Source organism: Chiroxiphia lanceolata, chromosome 6 (genome assembly GCF_009829145.1).
Source record: "Chiroxiphia lanceolata isolate bChiLan1 chromosome 6, bChiLan1.pri, whole genome shotgun sequence".
Lineage (NCBI taxonomy): Eukaryota > Metazoa > Chordata > Aves > Passeriformes > Pipridae > Chiroxiphia > Chiroxiphia lanceolata.
The window spans coordinates 3,054,815-3,076,916 of NC_045642.1; the positions used below are offsets into that span (position 1 = coordinate 3,054,815).

Consider the following 22,102-nt stretch of genomic DNA (forward strand, 5'->3'; position numbering starts at 1 on the left):
AAATGGATGGAAAGTAACACATTTCAGTTAAGGAGTCTTGTTACACGATCAAGAAAAGGGAAAAATTCCAGGAGCAGTGGTCTGTGTTGGTTTTCTTTTTCTTTAGAGAGTGCTGATCTATGCCAGCTCTTTAGCTAACACAGATTAGTCTGTCTTTCCCAGTTTCGTTGCACTGTCTGTCACACTGATCCTCTTGCTCCTTTCTCTTCCACACCTACGCCAAGCCTTCCTCACAAGAGGAGGAACAAGCAGAATTTGATATTTGATAGAATCTGATAGCAGAATTTGTTCTGCAGTGACTATCACTTTGATCATCTATATTAAAATGCATTTAAAAATTACAAGAAACCATGGTGGTCCTTTTTATATAAAAGGATAAATAGAGCATTTTATTAACACTTTTTGCAGCAACGAAAGTGACACAGTCCACATCTTTTTCATTAAACACAGCAAAAGCTATGGTCACGTTTTACATCACTTTGAGGCACAAAGCAAAATACTTTTTTTTTTTTCTTAAGGTCAAGGTATGGTTTGCATTTAAAAAAAAAAAAAAAAGGAGAAGAAACAATCCTCAAGTTGTATATTGCGGTAGCAGGGTTTCCAATCACTAGCACAATACAATGAACAGACCAAGAATCCAGAATGGATTATTACATACAATAATAATCATTTGATTGAATTAAGAAATGGATCATTGTTGTCATTTTAGAGTATTAAGAAGTGGTCTGGTGTTGCTAACTTCAGTTGGTTCAGTTTGGTTCAATCCCAACAACCCCAAATATATACAACAAGCTAAATGAAGGTTAATATATAGTCTAGAAGATTATGCACTTCATTATGCATTGCACTTATTGCTTGGTACACTAATGTTGCAGTCACTGTTGAGTTATGGTAAAAAGACAAGCATGATGCTTGTTGGCTTCTTTCAACCCAACACTAGTTATTTACCACTTTGGTTTATTGTGAGTTTATAGGTTACTCATATTCAGTGTCCATTATTATTAGGTTTAATCGAAAGACAAATACATCTTTTATTTCAGGGATTTCTAAAATAACAACATTTTCTATAATTACAGTATCTTCAATAAACTTATATCTATGTATACAACTGTGGCACGATGTGTAAAAATATGAAAGCTATTAAGGGAAGGATAAGGGTTAAATTATTCTCTGTTTCTTCTATTGGCTTCAAAATATTCTGCAAAACAAATGCATCCATAGGGCTACTTGCTCATAGTAAATTTCTCTTTGGAATTTTTTAAAAGACTATATTTTTTTCTATGTTATATTGATTTTTTTTCTCTCTCTAAAGACACCAGTACAAATTTGGAATATACTGCAAAGAATAGAATCATAAAGCTTGTTTTTTGATAGAGGGATTTGACGGTCTGCCTGAAAAGTCAGACTTAATATTATATATTGTTTTTATATTAGTTGATAAATGCAGGGAAGAACATGACAATATCTATAATTTCACAAGGTTCTGTAAACAACAGAAATAAGAATTTGTGCCCAAACATTCAGTAGAAAACTCCTAAATAATTCCTTTATTCATCACAGAGTAGCCTGCAGCATGTAATCACGATAAACATACAATATGCCCTATTTGTTCTTTAGGCTTGATACAATCACCACGAAGGGAACTGGATCAACCCTTGTAAATGCCTAGGATTCAACCTTTCTTCTTTGAGAAAGCTCTTGTCCCAGGCTAAACACACAATTCCTACATTGCACTGAGTAAATGTGTGTCTTTAACACAATCTCTTTCAATACAGTGTAACAAATATATAAGTGCATTTTTAATGGTCAAGTAATTTTGGCTTGCTAAAAGAGCATTAGATGTGCCAACTTGGTTGCTTAGTTGTGCTTTAATCTTTAGTTATGAGTTTTAGCTCTTGTATACTGTAAGTATCTAATTGCCTCTATAGTTTTGACCAGTAAACCCTTAAAACTCTAATGTTTATAGAACAAATATAACCTAATGAAAGTGATAACATGTCACAACTCATACAGATTGCACTTTGATGTATTTTTTTTACAGTAAGACCTTCCTGTTTGATATGTGTTTACATGTTTATACCACATTTTATTTCCGTGTGCAAACAATCACAATGAATTTAATCACAAACACTACAAAATATACCAAATATTTAGGTTTGTTATGAATAATCTCCTTCCTTGTAGTTGTATGAGTCTTGTACTTCCTCTTGTACAAATTCCTCCTTCTTCTCCCAACCATTAGGCCAGCCACCGTTGACTTGGGTTGTAGCACCATAAGACTTGGTGGTACCATAATTTACATAATTCTGGGTAATGTCCCCTGTCTCTTCAGCAAGTTCATCTTCATGAATAAAGCCACATTTCTCCTCACTTGTCTGTTCAGGGTCTGCCCAGGGTTGTTTCTCTCCTGAAGCAAATATGCCATAGAAGATTACACCTCCATAATGAACTAAAGCAGCGATGAGGAAGACATACTGCCACTCTTCACGTGTCTGTAAAGAGGAAATTTGCTCCATTAGATCAGCACATAGATCTATCTAATTCTTCTGAGTCAAAAGATTTAAATTAGGGATTGAGACTGTGCTAGTCAGCACAGCTAAAGCATTTGAGTGTCTGGATCCAATATTTATATCCGCCTTTTTTTGAAAAATTTATTACTCCATCGTCCTGCATGCTTCAAATTTGCATCCCTGGATACAAGTCCCAGGCTCTAATATGGATATCCTGGCGAGCTGAATTATAGAAAGGTCTTTTTCTTAAAGCAATGGTATTAAGCTGGAAGATTTGAAAACTGTATTTCCATTTACCTTGTTCTTTGTCATTGCTCCAACAATTATAGGGCAAACCATTCCAGACAAGGTCCCGACTCCATTAGAAATCCCCATTAAGATGCTGGCATACCTTGGGGCAATGTCTAAATGGTTGACATTGAATCCTGCAATAGAAAGGTCAGTGAACATTCATACCAAGAGCAGAGCATTACTTCAGTTGTGGAACGTAGTGCTATCACTTCACAATTTTACTATGACATATTTGGGCAGCTCTAATTGCATTTCTTTTTCTTTAGAAGACTTACAATACTTAAATATTCCTATAGAGTCACACAGACCAGCAGAAGGGAGTTCCCTTCTGTTCTTCAGTGGTAAAATGCATGGAGTAAAAAGACAGTATCTACAAATGAATTATTAATTAATTTTTATAAATGTTTGTTTGTTCTCTTTCATCTCCAACAGCATAATTCTGTTGAAAACGTAAGCAGTAACTTTTTAAATAAGCTTAAGAGACAGAACCAATTGTTCCCAAAATAAGCACCAAAGCAAGAGAAAACAGAAAACAAATCTTTGGACACAGAAAGACAGTAAAAGGGAAAAGGCAGGCAGTATGATATGGACAACTTGGAGAAACAGTGAAACACACTTCCCAAGTTGTGAAAAACAGGAACGATACCTTGAAGAATACGTGGGATTAAGGACAGATTTGATTAAGGAGAGTTTAGATGTTTGGCACAAAATGAAAGAGAGTCCATTTGAGACATAAGGAACCAGCATGGGAGAGGATACTAAGATCACAGTGGGAAAACAACGGAAGGTCAGGTGACTTGTGTTTGGGAAAGGCAAAGGCAAAGGGATGATGAATCAGCAGGAAAGGGGAATAGCTGAATTTTAATTCAGAAAAAAAATCCAGTAATTAGGCCACAAATTAGTAAAATAATACAAAACTAACGAGGTATTAACAATGGAAATATACATACACAATGGAAAAAATGGTGAAAGACCTATGTTTAAACAAAGATGTGTAAATTCAGGTATCACTGTGTAGTACCAGTCCATTTGTCTTCTATATTTGATTTCAAGAAAAATCTATAGCACACATTAGCATCTTAATTAGAAGAAAGTCTAATTTGCTGCAATGAATATGAAAAAGACTGAAGTACTTGTACAGAAATAATCTAATGTAAAAGATGTAATGTACTTTCTTTTGTAGGGACCACAAATAATATCCTTTGGGAATTCCAAAGCGAAGGGGCCTTATAATCACTATCCATAAATAAAAACAAAGAGGTTCTATTTCTTAGGATAAAATAATTTAGTAATAACAGTGATAAAATCTTACCAGATATGGCAAATCCACTAAAGCCTACAGCAAGAACTAAGAATGAAATAGCCACTCCTTTGCTGTGTGAATATCCCACCACAAGAAGAAGAGTTGCTTCCATACCAAAACCTAGGGAAATAATAAATAAACACATGCATCAGATTTAATTCCCTTTCTAATACTGAAGGCCTTAGGATATGGTGATATTTCACAGGAACACAACAAAATGTTACCTCAGAGTAGAATATAATCAGGTATTTCTTTCATCCCTAAAAAACATGTGTCCTTCCTATTTCGAATAATCCTTATTTTACTCTTTGTATGCTAATTTATTGTTACTTCCTGTCAGTTTTGAAATGAAAATAAATACTTGTGATGTGGTTAGGTCATTCCAGCCACCTCTCATGGGAATATACACTGAACCTGCTCATGAATTTTCCAGCCCTTGTCACAGCAAGGATACAGCTCATGTGACTTTAACATCTCAGAAGTCAGGGATGTAACCTCAGGTAGGCTGGGCTGTTTTAGTGCAGAGGGTGTTTAGATGAGGAGCTAAGACTGAGTAAATAGCTGAGGGTAGACAAATTACCCTCCCAAAGCTCATCTGCTTCTTTAAACAACCTAAATGTCTTTCCACTACCAAAAAATTATATTGAAACTGGGAATGAGAACAACTATGTTTTCCTTTGTTTAGTAACAGCATCTGCCCTACATAAAAAAATGCAGAAAGTATTGCCTTCCTCAGTACATAAAACTGTGCAGTTTGTTTGTTTATTCTCTACAGAACACAATATGGACACCAAATCTATAGAACTTTAATAAAATAGGAAGACTCACCTCCACAGTTCATTATCTTTCTCACATTAGTGGGTTGAAAGAATCTGCTTGTTCTTAAAAAGTCTGCAATTTGTCCCCCAATAGGAACAATAATTGTCATCACTAAATGTGGCACAGCAGATAAGATACCCACCTAAATAATAATTAGAATTAGCAAAGTATAAAGCATAAGAAAACATTGATTCTTCATTTCCTGAAGCATTCAGCAACTAATTAATTATTATTTTTTTATTAATGTCAGCCTATGTGCTAAAAAAAGTTTTAACTTACTTTATCAACTGAACAACACTGGTGACCTGAAATAATTTTATTTTATGAACCACAGTGAGTGATTTTAAGAACATCTGATGACGTGACACTTCTTGTTTATAGGTTGTTCTCACAGTTTATATTTAAGTTAAAGCCTTTTCCCTCCCTCACTTACAGTTCCTCTGTCCTTTCATTTCAGAAAATTTATGATCAAACGTGTTAAACTGAATTGCTACATTTCTGCTGGTGTTCAGCACAGCTTTGCAGTAAACCTCACATGCTTAGACAGATTCCTTATGGATCATCATCACATGCACAGTTGCCATTTGCTGTTGATTTGTGACCATTCCTCAAGCTCCAAAGTTCACACGGGCAAAATGTATGTCTGAAAAACTGTACGTAGTGAAAGATGAAATACTAAATATCCGCTGCTGATACTCAAAGTGCTATACATACTAACAAAATGAGACCTAGTAATTTTGTGATGGCTGTTCCAATATATAATAATAGATTTATAGACCATATTTTGTTCTAATAGGGAATTCATTGTGTATACCTGCAGAAGTGCTTCAGCACAGGGGATTTTGCATGATTCCTGTCTGAACAGTGCATCAGCTGGCCTGACACCTCACTTGAGCTGCACCAGCGTGCAGAGCAGACAGACTCCACAAGAACAAAAAGAAAACAAGTTTTCTCTACTCTCCAATTAAAGTTGTGAAATTGTGTATTTCACAGCAGTTATATATGGCATATATATATATGTGTGGGAGCTTCCTTCATCTGAATAAATGCTTCTCTGAATAAGCCAGATATTAACTATGAAGAAACTGTGGTACTACAATTACTGAGGTGTTGCTGGCTAAATTATAACTACTCAGTTATGAGCATCCATATCCACAGCAGATGTCAGAAAACTGACTTTACTCTCATTGTTTACAAAGCTTCAGCTTTGAATCCACTCCAAGAAAAACCTTCTGGAACAAAATGATCGAATTAATTCTACAGAATGAGACCATTCCTATTGCATGCAGGACAGATGATATTTCAAGCATAGCAAAGCTTTTTAAAGTAACTCCAGCTAAAAAGGGAAGCCCATCTTTAAATACAGGATGGTATTATGTGATTTCAACAGTGTTCCATAATACAGCAATACTTAAGAAGATACTCTTCTCACTGTCACTTGAACCTCATGGAACAACATCAAAAGAATAGAGTTCTCCCAAAGGCACAAGCCCCCAGCACTTTCACAAGTGGGAAATCTGTGTTACTGGAAAGCTTATTGTACATGCTGAAGGCTTGTTTGCATGTATTCATATTTACCTTACAGGTCTGAGCCAAACTTCATATGAATCATGTGGAACCTTTGATCATCCCTGTATCTCATATTTTTTCACTGTCTCTTCTGCTTTCCAAGTGAAAAAAGGGGAGCAGTTCTCAACACATTAAAGGGGAATATAGAAAAGTGATAAATTGTACTATCCTTCCTAGAATTAGATGGCCCTGCTTTTTAAAGTGCAAGAAAAAAACACTTGTCAGTGCTTTCTTTAGTTTCACAACTTCAATGGGACTCTGCAACCCCTGGGGCACCAGGGACAGAAGTGCAATGGGTCTCTTGATACCTTTCTAACACCTGTCTAATCAAGTGTGGTCTGGGTTTGAGCACTTAACTCACAATGTAGCCCCAAGTGGATCATCACTAAATCTCATCCTGCCTCCACCTTCCCCTATCTCATCCTTCATCCTTGTTACTTCACTTATTTGTGCTGGTCAAGGAAACAGGAACTGGGAGGAATAAGGTTTAAGGCTTAAATCCGTAATAAAAATGCAGAACACTTTTTTTCCTGCCCCTAATAAATACCACAGATGCAGCTCTGGTATTTACTCAGTTCAGATAAAAGCTTCATATTCTTTTTACATACCTTGCTTATTTCAAATCCAAACACTTCCTCAAAGTAAGCAGGCTGACTAATGAGCAGCAAGTAAAAAGTCCAGCTTCTACAGAAGTTTGCAACTATTATTGCATAGACTGGCATAGATGTAAAAAATTTTCTCCATGGAGTTTTGTATTTCTGAAACATAGAAAGGGGGATCCAGTTATTATGTTGATCATTACCAACTACCCATCTTCCCTTTTCTTACCCTTGTTTTACCTACACTCCAACAAGTGCACATAAGCACAGCTTTATGCCTCTGAATTCCAATGACTTCATTTACCATAAAGGGCAAGCATTTATATTTAAAAACATAAGTAAAAATTACTACAAAATTAACTCAATATTTAATTTTATCACAACCCTCATGTACAAGTGCTATTATCTCAGTCATGTAAACATGAACATACTAAGCCCAAAACAGTAATAATATGTCTTCAAAAGACAATGTTGCTCTATCTAAGGCAACAGTACAGAACTAAGATTTTACACTGTAACTATACAATTTCATCCCCATGTTTTATAAGCATGTACTTTAGCATTTAAATTCTAATTCCAGCATTCTAAGTAATTTTTTTTAAAGCCTCAGCTGAAACTGCTTGCTCAATATATTTTTTTATTTTATTTTTAAAATGAATTGCATAATGACCAAAAAAAAAAAAAAGACAGATGGGCAGAAGTACAATCCTGCTGAGTCCCAGCACCTCTCCAGGAGTTCAGGGTTCTGCCCATCTGTGTTGATGCAAATACAGGATCCAGACCCAGATAAGTGCTTGAATATCACTTCACGCTGAATTTAGATTACTATTGATTTGAATAATGGCTTTTCTTCAAAGAAAAACAGCCCATAGATGGGTATATGCAACACCTTGTACATCTATTAAGCTACACTTAAGTCAGAGCTAAGAATTAAGTGGGGCTTAAATAATGAGAAGCCAGCCAGCAAATCTAACTTGATGCTATGGGGAAAATTTTGGATTAAATATTTTAGAAGCAAATGAATTATTGATACAAGATCATAGCTTCCAAAAAAATGTTTAATTAAAAAGCAACAATGAAAAATAGACAGAAATTATACAGCCCAAATTAGAATTGTATGGACATCCTTTGAAGTAACTCATTTCACATCAGATTTTTAAAACCATGAATGCTACTGAATACTATTGAATATCAGCTCAGACAGTCCCTCAAGAACACCTAAAAACATCAGCTATCAAAGAAATTACTTTGTAATATTTTCAGTTCCTTATTTGATCTGGAACAAAGTCCTTTTTACTAAGACAAAAATTATCTATCTCGGAGTAAAATCAAGAACCAGTGTTCTGACCAAACAGAAAAAGTAATGAAGAGCAGTAGTGAGGGTTTACTGGGAATGGATGGTGTAAAAATTGGAGCAGATGAAGTGAGGTTTAAAACAATTTTTTTTAATTTTCTTGAGTGAGTAACACTCTAAAGCTTTCAGCAGTTACAGAAATAAGAAAAATTCTTATTTAGCATGATAGGAGTATTAAGTGGCTGGAAAATTCTCAGAATTTTAGCAGTTCTTGAGAACTAAAGCAGTACAGAACTAAGATTATGAGAAGCTTGATAACATGTGTGCAGCAATATTATCACAATAATGGGGAATGTTCTTAAGGGTCTCCCAGCACACACTGTTGCAACTCACAGTCTTTCTGGCAAACAAAACACAGAGTAGTCAAGATTGTATTTTCTCATGTTCTGGAGACCTTAAAAAGACACTCAGTAGTGCTTTTCCCTCAGTTCACTTTTAGGAAGAGAAAAACCCTTCCAGAAATAACTGTACAGGAAGGAAACTAACTGCCTGAACTCAAGATACTGTAAAAGTCTAAATAAAGCTGCGATTTCAAATGTAGCTGCATCTCTTTTTTATACTTTGGAGTAGAAAAAGAGGCATAAACTCCATCAGTCACCTGCTCAGAGATGGAACCTGTGTTCTCTTAGTGCAAAAGCAGTATCTACTTAGAAGTCCACTAGCAGATTTCGGATCTTCCCACCCCCCAAAAAATGTCCTTTTGTGTCTTATAGGAGAGTGTTTGAATTTTTTGTTGTAGTCTTCATTTGGGTGGTAGTGGGGGGTGTTTGTTTTTCTTACTATCTCGTAGGAAAACCAGTGTGTGAGTAATATTCTTACTTCCATTGCACCTAGGAGGTTGGCACTCTCTCCAATGCTTTCTTCTATGTATCTCCTTTCTTCATCTGTGATCGTAGGATGCTTTGCAGGACTCTCATATGAAACCAAAAGCCAAAACATGTACCAGACTATACCAAAGCTCCCTTTGGAATGGAAAGAAAGACTTTAAAAAGAAATGCACAGTAAAGCAGCAAACAAGGAAAAAAAAAATCTGTGAAGAATTATAACAAATTTAAATGGCAATTGTTGTTAGTGCTTCTTTACTGAGTTATCTCAGTAGAGATAACTCTCCAACAGAAAGTTGGATTCTGTAAATAATATTTGTGCAAAATACATGCAGAGCTGGAGCACAATGAAGTAGTCTTTGCTTCATTTACAGAATGCTTTCACTGTAAGTGAATATTCACTGATCTTAACATCAATTTGTACAATGCAATGCAATGAAACAGCTCCCATTTCATTTCACCAAACTGCAAATGAAGTTCCATTCTGCTTTAAGCCACTGCTGTTTGACTACTGCACCAAATCTTTTACCTGCAAAATGGGGCACTTTTTTCAACATAACAATGCACTTCCTGAGTAGTTTATAAAATTTCTCTAAGGTTTCCCCATAATCCACATCAATGTGGACATACTTTTCCATCAGTGTAAGATAACGTGGCACAACTAGTGTGAATAAAGTTTTCCAGGTCTTCAGATAAAAATCAGGACAACTTATTCAGGGCAGGTACTCTAAATTTGCAGTTTTATAAATGTAAGGGACACGTTATTGTGAGCAGAGATTCTATAGATCTGCATAGCAGTTTGCACTGCTTGTGCTAAAAGTGATGAAGGTTTCACTATGAACTAGCTTGTCTTCTTATTGAGAATGTTACTTTCCTACTTATTCTTCCCTTTAAATTCTATTCTTTCCTTGTTCTGTTCTTTCATTGTTAAAAATCTGTATTTTTAGATTTACAGTCCCACTTGCCTGGGTTTTTTTGGCCTCTTAACAGTATCTTTGACATTTTTAGAAAGGGTAGAGTAAGGTCATACCATACTGGAGTGAAAGGAGCAAAAATGCCTACCATACACATAGAACACAGAAGACCACCCAGTATATTGCACTAGAATCCCAGCTAAAGGCATTGCAATGACAGCTCCTGCATAGGAACCTACAAAACAAGACACGTGGGGATGAAAAGGGGAGAAAAATTCAGTTTTAAAACACTTGTAACACGACAAATGAAAAGAAGACAAAGATGCAAAAGTTACTTACCACAAAAGGAAGTGGTTGCTAACCTACTTCTTTCTAATGGGGGGGCCCACTTGCTCCAAATGCCGTGGCAGGCAGGGTAGGTGACCCCCTGGGGAATGGGGGTGCCACAAGTTAGCTGATGCTGATCAGTCACTCAGTTAATTGTCTGTTATGAGTTTTTACTTTTAATTGCTATAAACAAGACGTTAAGAATGCTTTGCATTTCTACAGCAAAGTAGAAAGCACAGCCACAGAAAAAACTTCAACATCTATTCTGGCTGAAATGGGTTTTGTATATCACTCCAAATCATTAAAGAGGCTTTATGGAACAGACACAAAACATGTTTCCTTTTGCTCCCCCTCCCCCTTCCAGAACAGAAGTGCAATTAAAGAGGAAAATTATTAGTGCTCAAGAACCAAAGCCAAAGGAAGGATGAAAACACACACTCTCTGGAGTCTTTCAAATGCTGGGTTGCTCACTTTTTTATCAAACATTTAAAATATAATTTAGGAAGTACAGATTAAAAGTTCCACTGCTTTAAAACTAGAAAATAAGAGCTTAGAAATATAATTTTAAGAGAGAAGTTTTTCACTCTCTTTGTCTTTAATGAACCTTCTTGAGCATGTGAAGAAAATCAGTGAATGATATTATTTGACTTGATTTTAAACCAGCTACCTTTTAGGTCTCTCTTCAAAATCACCCTTTAACTAGCAATAGAAAAGCTAAATTTGCAGTGTTGAAATTTTAGAAAATGTATTATGAAATGTACAATAATTATCTATGAAATTCCTGATTAAGAATTATTATGTATGCATAGTTATATATATATATATATATACGTATGAGTCACTTTTCTCTTAATCTGGTATTTTATTTCCTATGCAAAAATTAGAAAAAAATTTAATAACTATTTGCAAATATCGAGGCAATCATAAATGTTGAGATGATCTGCTGCAATATGTAGAAGGTTATAAAACACCTTCTGTTTTGGAAGAAGATCCTGTAACCAGTTTCATGCTCATTTCAGTATTTTATCCAGGAAAGAAAAGAAAGAAAGAGAGAAAGAAAGAGAGAAAGAAAGAGAAAGAAAAGAAAGAAAGAAAGAAAGAAAGAAAGAAGAAAGAAAGAAAGAAAGAAAGAAAGAAAGAAAGAAAGAAAGAAAGAAGAAAGAAAGAAGAAAGAAAGAAAGAAAGAAAGAAAGAAAGAAAGAAAGAAAGAAAGAAAAAGGAAAAACGAAAGAAAGAACAAAAAAAAAGAAAAAGAAAAGAAAAAGAAAAAAGGAAAAGAGAAGGGAAAAAAGACAGAAAAGAAGGAAAGAGGAAAGAAAGAAAAAAAAAAAAGAAAAAAACAAGAGAAGAAAAAAAAGGAAAAAGAAAAGGAAAAAAAAGAAAGAAAAGAAAGAAGAAAGAAAGAAAGAAAGAAAAGAAAGAAAAAAAAGAAGGAAAGAAAGAAAAAAAAAAAAAAAAAAAAAGAAAGAGAAGAAAAAAAAGAAAAAGAAAGAAAAGAAAGAAAAAGGAAAGAAAGAAAAAAAGGAAAAAAAAGAAAGAAAAAAAAAAGAAAAAAAAAGAAAAGAAAAGAAAAAAAAAAGAAAAAAGAGGAAAGGAAAAGGAGAAAAAGAAAAAAAGAAGAAGAAGAAAGAAAGAAAGAAAGAAAGAAGAAAGAAAGAAAGAAAGAAAAAGAAGAAAGACAAGAAGAAAGAAAGAAGAAAGGAAAAGGCAGGCTACTATTTTTCTTTTTTAAATTACAGTAAATGTCTCATTCATTCCAATAAAAGTATGGTCAGGACTTATGATAGAACCTTAGTTTTTTATTATATATTTATTCTGTGAGGCTGGCCAGCAACTAGCTGTTGGGAATTACACCAGTATAAGCCTTATTCAGGATAAGGGTTTAATGAAACTTCAGTGCTAAATACATATCCCAGTGACTTCTTAGCCAGAAAAAACATTGCTGTGTACTTTTATAGCTGAAGGAAAATCAAATGGCTGTAATTCACATTTTGAAATCTTTTACGCTCAAAATCAGTACTAAATTGAAAAAAGCTTTTATTTTCCTTCTAAAGCCACGATTGCTAGTTAAAGGCTAACAACCACCTATCACATTTACTAGTTATTTTATATTTTTTCCATACCTCTACAAGGCCCTGCAAGATCCTAACGAAGATGACACATCCATAGTGCACCCTGGCTGCAGAGGGTATTAGCATGTTGAGGGAGGATGTCAGCAGTATAGCAGCACCAAATACTCTGCAAAGGTGGGACAGAAAAAGGGAAAGTAAGTAACTTCAGTGTTTTCCAACTGAATTATTCCACATATGCTTATATATCAATACAGATGTTCCCTCCACGTGTTCTTTAGGTAAGGATTGTACTAACTGCTGGACTGCACCAATGTCTCCCTCCATCTAGTGTAATAACCTGTCTGATAAGACCTAAGCCAAACATGGATGTTTGTGTCTATTTAGCATGATTTCCTAAGGAAATAAATCTTATTCAAGCCCAGGTATAGATCTTTCTTTCCCTATAACACCACACTTTCCTTTAATTTTTGCATTTATTTCACCCAAATCTGATTGAATTCTCACCCCCTGGAAACAAAGTCAGAAATTGTCTCCAAATGGTTTGCTCAAACAGGTGGCCAATAAAGACAGTTTCTCATTAGTGCTTAAATTTTAAGACAGTGACACCATACACTCACTCCTTATAAAGCAGAAGTGAATCCACATTTATTGATGCCAAAAGCAGCAGAAAGAATTTTAAACAGAGTTGGGATTTTCTTAGGCACAAAAGTTAATCAATCTGGAAACACAACTCCATAGAAAACAGATCATTCTTTCTGCTGTTTTTTCAGAGGCTACTCATGGAACATTGCTCATTTTGATTCCACAGCATCCTAGGAAGTGCTTCAAATAAAGTACATTTCAAAGTCTAAATAAGTGTGTGAAGTGGTGATTCATTTTCAAAATTCCCCTGCTTTGACTGAATTTTGATTTGATTCAATTAATATCCAACCCTTGTAGGAGGAACCCTTTTCTCTAATATTGTTATGTCTTATTTTTATGTTCATTCATTCCTTTATTGTGGAAACAATCCTTTCTTCCTCCCGTTTTCCTTTCAGTGGAACTATGCAAAGGAATGAAGCCAGCAGCAACGACTGACCACTTTGTAAAAAGCCACGTAGTGCAAAGAGAAATCCTGGAGATGTCTTAACATAGGACATCACAGCATCTGCTGTGGAACTGATCTGTCAGAAACCTTTGACCTTAGCAGGTGTTCTTCAAAAATTGGTACAGTGCCATAAGCTGGAGAGAAGCAGACCTTGGGCCAAAGATGCAGGATGCTTGGGCTAAAGCAGCAGGGTGAAAACTCTCCTCAAAGACATTCTGTTCCACATTCTGTATTTAGAATTGCAGCCTGAAGCAAATCTTTAAACAGCAAACTGAGTATGCACCACTTCTATTTGACAGACATTAAAGAGCACGATAAGGGAGCTTTGTTAAATAGCTCCAGATCTGGTCTCCTCATTGTGTTCCCCATGATCTCCATCTCAAGTAAACATGTTGTAACTGCCTGTGCAGCACTTTTTGGGCTTTACTTTGTCAGCATGTTCAAAGCACTCGCTGGGACTGACTGAAGCACAAGTTTGTGTTGCACTGTGGGGACTATTTTGACCTGAGTTCTGTCTTTACTCCCTATTTTTTTTGTGTATGTTTCTACTCCAAAAGTACATTCAGTTCATTTCCTTACAGTCTAATACCTCCTAAAATAATACCTTTATGCTCACATAAACCTCAGTGGTGTCTTAGATTTCATTTGATTTTTTTTCTTTCTTTATTAATGAGAAGAGTTTGGGATCTATAGGAGTTTTGCTTGTGATTTTTACAAATTCTTTCTAAAAAGTTAGATCTTCCTGTTAGCAGTTTTTGAAGCTCCATGATCTGTAACTCTTCTAAAGGTTCATTGAGAAAATCCCTATTTGCTTGTAAGGGGGAAGAAAGGACTGTTTGGTTTTTAGCCCTCCCTTTATTTTCTGAATAGCTATTTAACTGAATGCCTAATGCAGTGATATGTTTTCAAATTTTTTGATTGTTCACAGACTTACTGGAGCAGATTCTTAGCAAGTGTGAAAGTGTGAATCAGTGCAACCATTCTAAATTAACATTCTATTGATTTGTCAATTGAATTTATTCCATTGATAATCAAAATCATGCTAAGATAGAACATTAAAAAATTCTGTCTCTGGATAAGGATGAGATTTGCAAAACTGTTACGGTAGGCAACTGTTTCTTCAGGGAAATTTATTCTAGTTTGTTAATTCTGTGTCTGAAATCAGCTTCTGTTTGCCACAACTGAAAGCTGCATTTCCTAGATTTGCCTCTCTTCTCATGTTCACTAAAGAGAAGCTGTTTCCTTGAGTCTATTCCTTCTAGAAGAGAAAGGAAGATGTCATGGAAGGAATGATCAGAGACATGCTTCTTCCAGATTAAACTCTTGCCTGTATTTAGACATACAAGTACCAGTGAATATTTAGTTACATCAGGGAACAGAGGATGAAATAATTCCACAGTGTCACTTGTGAGTCAGTTCTCTGAACTATGCTTTATAGAAAACATCCTTTTCAAAAATAGAAATATTTCTCCAAACCCCATGCCAAAAAAGAAAATAAATCTAAGTATTTAAAGGTAGAATAAATTCAAGTTAAATTATGATTCTTCCAAGCAATGTCTTTTTTATCCTTTTTCTTCAATACATATTAAAAGTGGCACCATGTACTTAGTGCACAGCTATTTTAGTGAGTTCATTTCCTCTATAACTCTTAATCAAGAGCAAATAAATCTTCCTACATTTGCTTTGCATCCTTCAATGCACGTTCACAAACATCATCAATATTTTTCCTTTGTGCACTTTTATCTTGTTATACTTATATCACCTCCATAAATACTAAATTCTACCTAACAGAATATTCTGATATAGTGCTGGTTTTTGTATAAACTTACTGTTTAATTGCTTTAAATATCTCAGCCAACAGTATTTATTACAACTTAGATCAAATAAGAATGATTTTGAGATACGGTCAGTCAAAATATTTGAATATTTGAATGCAGCATGCATTTGAATACATTTAATTGGGAAATGGAACATTCTGATTGTTCCTAAGGCATTTCTGAAGCATTTAACTGACCTGCACATCAAACCCTCAAATTGCATAATTCTTTCTTTTGTGCTTACATTTTTGTTCTGTTTATTAAGCTATTGATTTTATGATCCATTATGTTCAATCTCTACCTCTCAAACAATTCTTTTTTGCTCAACTTTGCTACAATGTTAACTCCAACAGATGGGATGGAAAGCCTGTTTTTCTTGAAGATCCTCATGTTTTCATGCCAAATTCACAGCGTGTGGTGCTCCAGAGTGGTATTTATTGTATTCATTGTAACCATTTCATGCTGGGCACACTCCAAACACCACAGAACATATTCTAATACCGTGCCAAAAATTAAGAACTTTAGCAGATAGAAGGTAAACTCTGGAGAAACTACAGTATATCACAGAGACCAAGCAGGAGAGGCCAATGACACTGCCATCAATCCTGGCCCTGACATTAGGATGGAATTAAAATGCTCTGACATGCCTTCAAGACCCCTAGTCTTGAGGGAAAATTCGTTTCTGACCCAAAATCAGCAACTGTGCAACTATGTCTAGAATAAAATAACCATATACAGAAGAAGACAAATCAATAAACAGTAGTATGCCAAGGGGGGAGGGGGGAAGGATAAATCCTGTCTGGTCCTCATAAGTGACCAGAAGCAGTCCTGAAAAAAAGAATTATGCTTTACTTATCTATTTCTATTTCTAAACTCGACAGACTCAGTCCCAAAAGGCAGAATCTAACACTGATCTTCACTGTTTTACTGACATTGGCCTTACATGAAGGTCATGAACTGTGACTTAGTCCTCCTGTAGTACAAGTAGTAATGACAGCAAAATCATATTTGACTGTGAGGAGCTTGGGATGGGAGCAGAGGAAGAAAATTACTCTGAAAATTCAGGAAAAATGCTTAGAATGGAATGAGGTTGCAGGGGGAATTAATCTGTTTGGGTTTCAAGCCAACTGGCTCATTCTTCTCTTTGGGGAAAAAGTAAAGAGAAAGGAATTTATTTATTTTTCATCTCTGGATCTCTAATCTCTACATCTGTGCAGCAGCACCATTCCCATCTACCTTTGCCAGGCAATGCACGTGACACGAACATTCTGCACGGGGTGTGTTACAGAGATTATCACCCAGCTGGAAGCAGGGGCAGCTCAGAAAGTGAGCTGAGCACAGTGGGAGCACAGATGCAGGTCAGACACCCAGTGCCAGATGGGTGACATATTGAGTTACAGAGAGGATGTCTGAAAGCAAGGGATCACCTGTGTATTTATGTGAATTTTTAATATAATTGACAAATTCCACGATTATTTATGTCTCTATTCCCTGAATAAGTGATCCCATCTTGAGAAAATGAAACTGTTATGGATACCAAATAACATGGCTTTTCTAAATACCTTAACTAAATTTGTCCTGTAATAAAAAAAAAATAAAATTAACAAGTAACTCTCTATGTTCAAAATAGGATTTTTTAATACTTACTTAAACAAGAAAATGCTGAGGTTTTAAGATGCTTCAAAATAGGATTTTTTAATACTTACTTAAACAAGAAAATGCTGAGGTTTTAAGATGCTGTATCAGTGAATTATGAATGCCATTTAATTAAAATCCCAAATAATTAAAAAATAATGAGTCCTAGTCACCGACAGCTACAATATTGCATATATTGTAATGGATTTACATTAAGAAATATGAAGGCAGAGAAAATATTCAATGCCTTGCATAGAAAATTCATTCAGAACTCTAACTGAACAGTTTTTACCTCCAAAATGCCACTGATCATCAATTCACGGAAGATTTATTTACTGAATAGGAAAGTTTGGGGGTTTTACTATTTTTCTAGGAAATCATAGTGGGTGTGGGTGTATGAAAGCATTTCACACTGCTACAGTAAATTAAATCAAAATATTATAAGGTTGTTTATTCCGACTGTAAAGAGGAACCTATGGAAAATGTAGCTCACATCCTTTTCTGAGATATAGAATCTCTGGGTTTGACAATTTTCCAGTAATACTGATCATATTCTAGAGAACATTATTTTCATTGGATAAAGTATGGGTATGGAACAGGTACTTTTTTTTTAAGTAGTGATAAAACATTTTTCCTAGTCTTAGATAACAGTCTGTTAAGTAAGGGTGGAAACCAAAGACAAGGGAAAACATGAGTTTTCTTGTGAAGTTTTCCCAACTTAGTTCGAGTTTAAGGACAGAAAAAATTCTGTCATTATAAAAAAATTAAATTTATTTGGATTCCAGTTGATGGGCTGGTTTGCTACTCCTTTTCCTTACAGCAATCACATAAAATATTTTGAACAAAGACTTATTTTATCAAATATATATAAAAAAATTAAACTGGGTTTTGACTCTCCTTTGGTGTTCTTTCTTGAACATGTATTGCATAATGTGACTTTTTAGACCATTCTGTCACGGTAAGTTTTCTAAAATTTATTATCTTTGACTCTACCTACTATCTTTCATCTCTGACACACCTGCTCCTGCAAAGGACCAGCAACACAACATAGAATTGATTATGACATATTTTTATACAACCTAAAAAATTCCTTGCCTGAGAGCTGCAAGGCTCAATGCTGGATTAAATGTTTATTTTTTCCAATAAGACATAATGTCTAGGAAGAAACAGGGCAGGAGCTAGCTGGGATGTCTGTGGTCATACAGCAGCTTTTCAGAATCCTTTTTTCAGCGAAAGTTCCTGGCAATGACAGTTTGTGACCAAGTTTTTAACTTAGTTTTTTCTTTGGATATGTAGACATTTCAGAGGTTTAGCTGCTGGTTAACAATTCCCTTCTTACAAACACATGTGTTCCCTTCTTACACACCAAGTGTGATGAGGGCCTTCTAAGACTTTGATACAGAAAACATTTTAACAACCTGAACTTGCTGTGATTCGATCTGCCACGTTTGAAGATAAATAAATTCCAAATATCCCTGAGCCTTTTAGCAAAACAGACCATGCAAGGTCTGGATCAAGCACCAGTGTGAAATTCCAAGCAGAGGCTAATTCAATGTGTATCAGTAACTCCAAGTCCCTTGAGCTTTCTGCCCTCTTCGAACCCCACTAATGCCACTGATTCATACCAGGACCCCAAACAGTTTTCAGGCTGCACCTTCCATTTCTTGTTCACATCCCTATTTGTGGTGTGTCAGTCTGTATTTCATGAAGACCTTGGGCACTTCTGGATATCAATATCATTGTAAATGATGCCGAATGCAAAAGACTCCTGGGTCATTAAATTCAGATTGTTGCTCTTACCAGCAAGTGCATTACATCATCCTTTCACGAGCAGATCAAGTTCCATCTCAGAAGTAATAAGCATTTGCCCTACTTAGCAGCAGTTTTGCCTTTCCAGCTTTTCACTTCATATATCCCATATATGTCTTCTACCCATGTTTTATTTTAAGGGTTTTAATCTCTGCAGTTTACCCCAACAGGAATCCTAACTTTCTTTTGCATCATTAAGCAACCCAGGGCCTCTTCACCTTGTCTGCTTTTTTTTTCTTCATTCATTAGCTCACTCTGCCAGTCCTCCCTCTTTCCTGTTTGAATTCAGCTGGGGAATCTCTCAAACCTGCGGTTTCGTTTTACAACTCATTATATCCATATATGTCTAGATAAAGCTCTGACTCATTCCTTCTAGCTCATTAGCTCTGGGACAGCTTGCTCTTTAAATATGTAATCTGCGAGATAATGTTTCAAACCAAGACTGTCTCATTCAAATTACCTTACCAACATCCAGGGCTTCAATGTGATTCCACTGTCTCTGTTGATTTAGAGATATATAATACACTTATCAGAGGAATCATCTGTGGTTTTAATTTTAAAATGTTTTGTGGAGCTGTTTGGGAGGATAACTGCTGTGTGTTGGACTCAAAAGCTGCAGCTGTACTGCTTTTTTGGAGTGTTTTCTGACATATGGGCCACATGTTACAACTGATTGTATCAGGACTGCTCAGAGCAAAGGCAGATTCCTTCAGAGCAAAATGACAGTGGCATTAGTGGGTTTATGCAACCAACCTGAACAGCATTTTGTTGCAATAAATCCACTGCACAAATTGCTTTGGGGTGAAGTATGGAGGCAGGCAGAGGTGATTAAGGATACCTGTTGGATACAGTGCCTGTAATTAATCATGTCAGAAGCACACATGGGTTTTGTTTCAGAGAGGGTTTTTTTTTTTTAGATATCACTGCTCATGTAGGAAGGATTCCTGGAAGCTTAGGAGTAGGAGAGAACTGGGAGCAAAGATGTTTGAGCATTGAGATATCTGGATGATATAATCCCAATAAATAATAATTTTCTTTATCAGCTTGTTCTGAAAGGGGTGTCATGGCAGGGTTGGAACTAGATGATCTTTAAGGTCTCTTCCAAACCAGACCAGTATAGGATTCTATGAAAGCAGTGTAATTTTATGTTAACTGTGTAGCAAATTTGCTACAGATACTGATTTAAAGGATTTGGATCAATGGAGGATGGAATGCAAAAATAAGTCCAAATTTCAGACATAACACTACTCTTGAAGTTATATCTGAACAAGCAGGGCCAAATTCTGAATTTTTTTATATTTAGTCCTAAAATAATTTGTCATAATAAATCTAGTTCTCTGCATTTAGTACCTTGAAGATTACTGCCATTCTGTATTCAAGTATTTCCAAAATTCTGTGTTTGTCAATGTAGAGTTATACAGCCACTTCTCAGTAACAGAGAAAACAGTATTTTCCCCTAAAATATTCTTGCCTGAGGTGCCTTGGAAGATAAAAATTAAACACCATTAATGATGGTTTGCTTGCTCCCAATTTATGTCAATATAAACAAACAGTGCTCTTACTGACTCTAGAAAGATTATTTTTGCTCAGTAATATAGTGTGACTTTTTTTTTAATTTTTCAGCTGTTCTCCATGTTCACCTACAAACTGTGACTTGCCACTCATTTTGAATATTTACATTACCTATACTGATATTTTTTTTAATTATATACCTATCATGTCAGTTGGTCATCTCCTTTGTAACCTAAACACTCCTATTTGTCTTAGTGTCTTTTCAATCTGCAATTGCACTGATAACCCTTCTTAAGATAGCTTTTATTTATGTTTCTGTATTAATGGACTGGAAATGAACCCAGTATGGGGAGACACTGCTTAGCTATTCAGTGACATATATAATCATTCTGACTTTTATCTAGCACAGGCTAGTTTCCTGATGACCCTGTTGACCCCTCTACTGTAAATATATTGCTGTGAAATGCTGGCCCTGACAATTTATGGCTTCATAAATGATTGACAGAATGTAGTGTTTTTTTCTAAATTGGGTCCTTAATTTTCATGACATGGTATAGGGCTAACAAAGCTGGGATTATGCCATGAATATTAGAGTGGTAGATGAACTCATCTGCCCAACAAAACAGAGAGAATAATCTACCTTTGCCATTAGAGAAGAACACTTATTCCCAAACACTATCTTAGGGTGAACGTGCTTCATGACAGAATTGCCTAAGCCCAATCCTATTTAGTAATAGTCTGTGGCCAGAAGCTGTAGTATAACAGCTTTATTTGGCTTTTTTAAATCGTGATAAAACAGGTTATTTTCATTCATATGTGCATAAGGGAGGAGGGGGATGTGTCTCTGTGCTCTTCATACTAAATCCTATTATAAGCCCTTCATGAAGCATTAATATGTAAAAGTCGACCTCCCGCCACCTAATCTAGTTTAATAAGGGCTTGGGTACATTATTAATTTTTGTCACACATCTGAGGCCCCCTTTTATCAGCCAAAACCCCCATGTAAATCCCTTGTTGCATCATTAAATTGCAAAAACAGCTTCATCATTCATGACAGAAAAATGGAAGGAGCCTGAGCCATATGGCAGAGGGAGCAGCAGTACCAGCCACCAGCTTCTCCAGTCCCTTTCTTGTAGTGACTGGTACTTCAAAGAACCTGCAGTGCAGTAGGGTGACAAAATCATCTTGGGGTTTTTTGTGCAATAGTGGCTTCTTTGCCCGGAGACAGACGAGCCCAACACCAGTGCCTGGGATCAGAGCCCAGTTCAACCTGCAGGATTTTGAATTGAACATGAAAGGTGTGGATGGCAAAGTGCAACCTCAGGGGCTGCTCCCTCAGTGCAAGGTCAGCTCATGTTCGCAGAAGTTCAGAAGTTGGCTCTTGTCTAAACATCCACAAATCCCCTGCTCGTGCTGTGAATTAATAATTGTTTGCAAATCAGAAAACTCAGTGTGTCTGCCTGCTAAAGGAATGGAACAATTTCTCATTTGAAAACAGAAAAACGTAAAGATGTAAACTTGTAGGAAATCTTTCTTCTTGTATTTCTAACCCAATCCTTTACCTTACATCTCTGTGTTTGTTGTCATTAAGGCTGAATTACAGAGAAGTGTTCTGATTTCACTGACAGTTTCAGTGAAAATCTGTGGGACTCTGCGACAA

The 22,102-nt window shown here is 35.7% G+C and overlaps 1 protein-coding gene across 1 annotated transcript in view; it reads right to left on the reverse strand.

Annotated features, from left to right (window-relative positions):
* Positions 1-357: 357 nt before the first annotated feature.
* The window catches only part of SLC17A6 (solute carrier family 17 member 6), a 29,895-nt gene continuing 8,150 nt past the window's right edge, over positions 358-22,102 (reverse strand). Inside the window, exons 4-12 of the mRNA XM_032691177.1 lie at positions 12,634-12,748; positions 10,523-10,610; positions 10,332-10,418; positions 9,265-9,407; positions 7,101-7,250; positions 4,933-5,065; positions 4,114-4,224; positions 2,808-2,935; positions 358-2,492 (exon numbers count right to left, since the gene is read on the reverse strand). Coding sequence (XP_032547068.1) covers positions 2,160-2,492; positions 2,808-2,935; positions 4,114-4,224; positions 4,933-5,065; positions 7,101-7,250; positions 9,265-9,407; positions 10,332-10,418; positions 10,523-10,610; positions 12,634-12,748 — 1,288 coding nt within the window. The 3' untranslated portion in view covers positions 358-2,159. The remainder of the gene's footprint in view (positions 2,493-2,807; positions 2,936-4,113; positions 4,225-4,932; positions 5,066-7,100; positions 7,251-9,264; positions 9,408-10,331; positions 10,419-10,522; positions 10,611-12,633; positions 12,749-22,102) is intronic.